Source organism: Dipodomys ordii, unplaced genomic scaffold, assembly GCF_000151885.1.
Source record: "Dipodomys ordii isolate 6190 unplaced genomic scaffold, Dord_2.0 Scaffold11, whole genome shotgun sequence".
Classification (NCBI taxonomy): Eukaryota; Metazoa; Chordata; class Mammalia; order Rodentia; family Heteromyidae; genus Dipodomys; species Dipodomys ordii.
The window spans coordinates 2,557,139-2,563,076 of record NW_012267227.1 but is presented as its reverse complement, the minus strand read 5'-3'; the positions used below and the strand labels follow the sequence as shown (position 1 = coordinate 2,563,076).

The 5,938-nt window shown below is 45.7% G+C and overlaps 1 protein-coding gene across 2 annotated transcripts in view; it reads right to left on the bottom strand.

The window, feature by feature from the left end:
• Spg21 (spastic paraplegia 21 (autosomal recessive, Mast syndrome)) overlaps positions 1-5,119 on the bottom strand; it is a 22,547-nt gene extending 17,428 nt beyond the window's left edge. The window contains exons 1-2 of one of the 2 annotated variants that reach the window (XM_013010257.1): positions 5,109-5,119; positions 1,198-1,284 (exon numbers count right to left, since the gene is read on the bottom strand). In XM_013010257.1, coding sequence (XP_012865711.1) covers positions 1,198-1,260 — 63 coding nt within the window. In that variant the 5' untranslated portion in view covers positions 1,261-1,284; positions 5,109-5,119. Of the gene's footprint in view, positions 1-1,197; positions 1,285-3,924; positions 3,974-5,108 lie in introns of those variants that run through there. The other variant, XM_013010258.1, reaches the window with a different exon arrangement.
• Positions 5,120-5,938: the final 819 nt, after the last annotated feature.

The following is a 5,938-nucleotide window of genomic DNA, read 5'->3' as shown; positions in this document are numbered from 1 at the left end:
CTGTCCCTCAGCTCTTCAGCTCAAGGCGAGCACTCTACCACTTGAGCCACAGCGCCACTTCTGGTTTTCTGGTGGTTTATTGGAGATAGGAGTCTCATGGTCTTTCCTGCCCGGGCTGGCTTTGAACTGCTATCCTCAGATCTCCACCTCCTGAGTAGCTAGGATTACAGGCGTGAGCCACTAGCGCTCGGCTGAGATAGTCTAAGTTTTTACCTAAGCTGGCTCCAAATGCATTCTCCTGATCTCCTCCCAGGATTACAGGTATGAGCCACTGCACCTGGCCCAGTTGTTATTAACTGTAGCTTCTGTGACTCTCCTGGCAAGTGGGCAGAGGCAAGAATTCTGTCTACACTGACAGAATCTAACAGAGACCATAAACTTGTTATCACAGGATTCTAACACTGGCACAAGGGACTCAAAAGAGTTTATTTTTTGTCACCTGTGGGGCCTGAACTCTGGGCCTGGGAGCTGTCCCTCAGCTCTTCAGCTCAAGGCTAGCGCTCTACCGCTTGAGCCACAGCGCCACTTCCAGCTTTTTCTGCTTATGTGGTGCTGAGGAATCCAATCCAGGGCCTCATGCATGCAAGGCAAGCACTCTGTCACTGAGCCACCTTCCCAGCCCTCAACAGAGTTTTTATTCTGTGATGGGGATACCCTTGATCTGGGATCTCCAATTGTTTAGGATTACCTTGAGGCTCAGAGTCAATGGTCGAACTCTAAGTATTTACTAAGAGTTTACTAATATCCTAAGTACACAGGTTTCTGGAAAACAACTATGCAGAGGAAGTTCATCATGGCAGAGACTGTAATGTGATCTATTGTAAATCTGAAGTCTGAGGAACAGAAATACAATCTGACTATCTGAGATAGAGCGCCAGCTGTGAGCAGAAAAGCCAAGCGAGAGCACAAAGTCTTGAGTTCAAGTTCCAGTATTGGCGCATGTGTGTGCACACCACATACACACCTACAAACACACACACACACACACACACAATAAAGCATACTGTCATTATGCTTGCTTTTGCTCAAGTCTCAAACACTGACGTCATGTGACACAGGTGAACTTTGTGCTCTATTAACCCCAAGGCATGATAACAAGCAATAATCTTTACTCACACACTATTGAGACTCAGCATCTAAATCACACATAAAAACTGTACAAGAGTTTGTAAAGAGGTATAGCAAAATCATACATACCTTTTTAAGGGGAACTGTACTTCTAAACCAGTTATAATCAGGAGAGATTTTAATCTCTCCCATGATCAGCCAGAATGGAGGTTAACCCTGAAATAAAAGCATGCTTGCATCAAAAGTGAACATAAAAGTCTGGTCTCGCTAAATCAATAATACTTTAAAACCATGGAAATGGGCTATTTTACCTTTTCAGTATCCACTTCAACAACAGAAAACAATTTGGTGTAATCACAGAGCAGAGAGATTGTCATTTCAACCCATTAGTTCTTCTAGACTAGAAAATGGACATGACTTATTAAGAAAATATGGCTGTCACAGAGACCGGGCAGAGCAGGCCTTCTGACACCCCAGGGCAAGCCCTAGTTACACATTCTGAACTGAGTCCCCTTGATTGCCTGTCCACACTATCTCAGGAATCCACCGTAATACAGTTCCTCCTATCTGATGACAGGGAACCAGTCCTTCTAGAGAAAGGAGTTACAGTGAGCCTGTTGCTTCATGAATTCTTGAGCAAGAGATGGCATTAACCTGAGTTCAGAAACTCCACACAGAATTCAGGCAAGCCTGCCATTTTCAAGGATGTGTTTCAAAGATACATAAAAGACTCAAAGCAACAATGTCTTCAGAGAGATACTTCTAGCTTTTTTTTTTTTCTTTTTTGCCAACCCTGGGGCTTGAACTCAGGGCCTGAGCACTGTCCCTGAGCTTCTTTTGCTCACAGCTAGCACTCTACCACTTGAGCCACAACGCCACTTCTGGCTTTTTCTGTTTATGTGGTACTGAGGGCTTCATGAGTGGTAGGCAAGCGCTCTACCACTAAGCCACACTGCCAGCCCTACTTCTATCTTTTATAGCTTTGTACCTTTTTTTTTTTGGTCTGTCCTGGGGCTTGAACTCAGGGCCTAGGCACTGTCTCTGAGCTTCTTTTGCTCAAGGCCAGAACTCAACCACTTGAGCTACAGTGCCATTTCTGTAACTTTGATACAACTCTCTTCCAGCTTGTTTCCTCCTCTGTGAGTTTCACAGATGTATCCTTGGGGCCTAGACCAGTGCCTGGCATACAGCGGTCTTACGTGAGGCCCTTCTACAATCGCGGTGAACTTTGGACGGGCTGAGCTTCTGAGGTTCCCCTTTTTGTTTGGGCCTCTGTGTTGCATCATAACAAGAGCATGAAATTATAGATCCTGCTGCAGATTCTGATTGCCAACTGAGGAATTTCCACCCATCCGTTTGGAGCCACATCCTGTTACATCATGAACAAGGTAACCGAGTAGGGGTTTAACTCCTGGTCTGACATTTCAGAGAAAGTTCAAGACTGTCACACGGAGCAGGGTTCTCTAAACTCAGTGAAGCTCTTCCTCATTCCTTGACCCTCCAGATCCGCTCCCAAGAGACACACAAAGGTTCCCCATTGTCCCTACCTCTAAAAGCTTCTTAACAAAAGGCCCAGGAGACCGTAAACATAGGCATTCCAATATTAAACCAGACTCAATACTCTTGAGACTGTAATAATGATCTTATTTCAGAGCTAAGATGGTACTTTCAGAGAAGTTTGTTAAAATCCTCAGTTATTTAAAAATACCTCAGTTATTTAAAAATACCAAGTCAGTGGTCTTATGCTGAAAATCTGAGTGCTTAAACACAGCTATTCTTTATACAAAAAACCCTCTAAAACATCAACTTTGTCTTGCAGATTAACATGCTAAAATAAGCCATTCTAAGCTCTCATAACTGATTATTACTGTTCAATAAAGCAACTAGTACAGTTACTTCTCCAAGACCTTATAATTGGGCAGATCTTAAATACTCCTATACCACCGAAATACTTTCTACATTTAATAGTATCTTTCCAGAAGCAAGTACTTTACAGGAGGCAATATAAAAAACAGGCTATGGAGCTGGGAAGGTGGCTCAGTGGTAGAGTGCTTGCATGCATGAGGCCCTGGGTTTAAGTCCTCAGCACTACATAAGCAGAAAAAGCCAGAAGGTGCTGAGGCTCAAGTGGTAGAGTGCTAGCCTTGGGCTGAAGAGCTGAGGGACAGCGCCCAGGCCCAGGGTTCAGGCTCCATGACGGACAAAAACAGGCTAAGGGCTGGGAATGTGGCTTAGGGCTTAGTGGTGGAGTGCTTGCCTAGCAAATATTTTAAAGCCTTAGGTTTAATTCTTCAACACTACATTAAACAGAAAAATCCAGAAGTGGTGCTGTGGCTTAGCTAGTAGAGCACTAGTCTTTAGTAAAAAAAAGCTCAGGGACAATGCCCAGGCCCCGAGTTCAAGCCTCAGGACTGGCAAAAACAAAACCAAATAAAAAACAGGCTAAGTAAATAAAACCAACAGATTAAGCCAGGTGCCAGCAACTCATGCTTGTAATCCTAAAACATTCAAGGAGCTGAGGTCTGTGGATCACAGTTCAAAGCCAGCCTGCACAGAAAAGTCTGTGAAACACTTATACCCAGCACAAAGCCAGAAGAGGATCTGTGGCTCAAGTAGCAGAACACCAACTTTGAGCAATAAAGCTAAAGAATGGTGACTGAACCTAAGTTTAAGCTCCAATGCCAGTGCGTACATACACACATACACATACGCACACAAACCAACAGATGTAGAAGCTATCTTCCTAATCAAAACCAGGACTGTTTGCTTCTAGAAGCAACAAACATAAAAATTTAAAGTTATTTATAGTTTTGGGATCAATTGCAATATACAAACCAAAATACCACGTCAACTCACAGCCACGCAAGTTCAGTCAGCCACCTCTTCCCACAGCAGAAAGCAGAAAGATACTCCTCACCCACCGTCCTCAAGATAATTCCCAGCCACCTGTAATGCATTACAACTAATCTTGCAGGACCAACAGATTCCACTCAGCTGTGACTACATTTTTGCAGGAACAAGTGATTTGAACACTTGTGCTAGTTTGGCAGTAATGAAAGGTGAGATTGGTACCAAATGTTGCATCTGACCAGCTGATGTTCATGAGAAGGAAAAAAAAAAAAAAGCCCCTGCTGCAAACAGAAAGCAGCTGGAAGGGGATTAAAAGGCAAGTTTGTTTGGGCGCTCTTTCATCCACTAATGCCCAATGTTTTGCAAGTCACAAGAGAAACATTCTGTGCCCCGTAATAGGTTAGCTGAGATTGTGATCAGACTGGTCAGGATTCAATACGGTGGACATAGTGAGCTCCATGTGATCTGATCTCATGTGAACTGGCCCTTCACAAAAACAAAGGCACCTGTTCATAGTGATGGGGAAAGGGCCACGAGGGATCAGCCTTTTGGTGATTAAGGAAGCCCCACCCCGTGGGGGGGGAAAGGAGGGGGGGGGAGGGGAAGACTCGAGGACACCCAGGCTTCTCTTACCCTTATGCTAGTGGGTGATAAAGCTGGCAGTTAAGAATGTACAGCTGAGCTGGGAGCCGATGGCTCAAGCCTGTAATCCTAACTCAGGAGGTTGAGATCTGAGGATCGAGGTTCAAAGCCAGCCTGGGGAAGGAAAGTTGGTGAGACTCTTATCTCCAACAAACCACTAGAAAACTGAAAGTGGCGCTATGGCTCAAGCGGTAGAGCGCTTGCCTTGAGCGGAAGAGCACAGGGACAGTGCCCAAGCCCAGAGTTCAAGTCCCATGACCGAACAAAAAAAAGAATGTACATCTGTCCAGGATTCCAGCAGAATAGCCAAGGAAATTGCCTGACAAATGTTCAAGTCACTAGTCATAAGTTTCTGATCCTTTACCTCAAGTTAGCTCATTTTCATCTGGACAATCAGTGATGATTAATTCTGGAAAAAACAAAGTATTAGCTCCTGAGAATTAGCTAAATGACAGGATTATGGTTGGCTGTTTCCTTTTGTTTGGTGCTGGGGACTGAATTCTGAGTCTTAACCATGCTAAGCATGAACTTTTCCCACTGAGCTACACCTCCAGCCCAGCAATGGCTTTTTAGTGTCGGTATCCTTCCCTATACATCGGTGTAGTGCTGTCCTTTTAGAAGTGTTTAGAGAATGTCTCCCTCTTTTCTCCAGCAACGCATCCATTCTCTCTAAACTTCACCGAAGGTTAAAGCTGCCTACTTGACATCTCTTCCCTGTCTTCCAGAGCCCTTGGTGTAAAAGCTTTTGGAAATCTGGACGCAGCTACTGAGTTACTCCTTAGTCTGTTCAGGATCTCTGGACCACTGCAGGTGGGGACAAAGCAGTTGCAAAAGGGACAAGTCAGACACATCAACCTTGCGACTTTCCTCTTCCTGCATTCAATTCACAAGCCTCGCACCTGGCCTGTACTCAGCCACGACCCAGGCCTTTGTCACAATCTCTAGAAACAACCCGCCTGTACTCATGGTTCTTAAAAGTTTACTGAAACGAAATGCTCCTGGGCCATGGAACCACAGCCCAAGATGATTAAAACAGGAGGCCGCTTTAAAGCTTTCTGCCCTCCACCTGGGCTTTCCCATCCCCTCACATGGGGTGTGTGTGGTGGGGTAGGCGGCCACACAAAGGCCGGGTCGCAGGCACACCAAGCAGAAGAACCCAGACACCAAGACTGGACGTAGACACCCATGAAATGCAATCACGTGCACAGTCACATGGGCACGTCCACTCGTGGGCTACACTCACAAAGTCACACCCAGTCCCAGCAGCCGCGCATGCGCCGTACACACCCACCTACACCTCTCCACACACACACACACACACACACACGGAGCTCCCCGAGGCCTCTCCCACCCCTCACCGGCCCAGGCCGCCCCCACT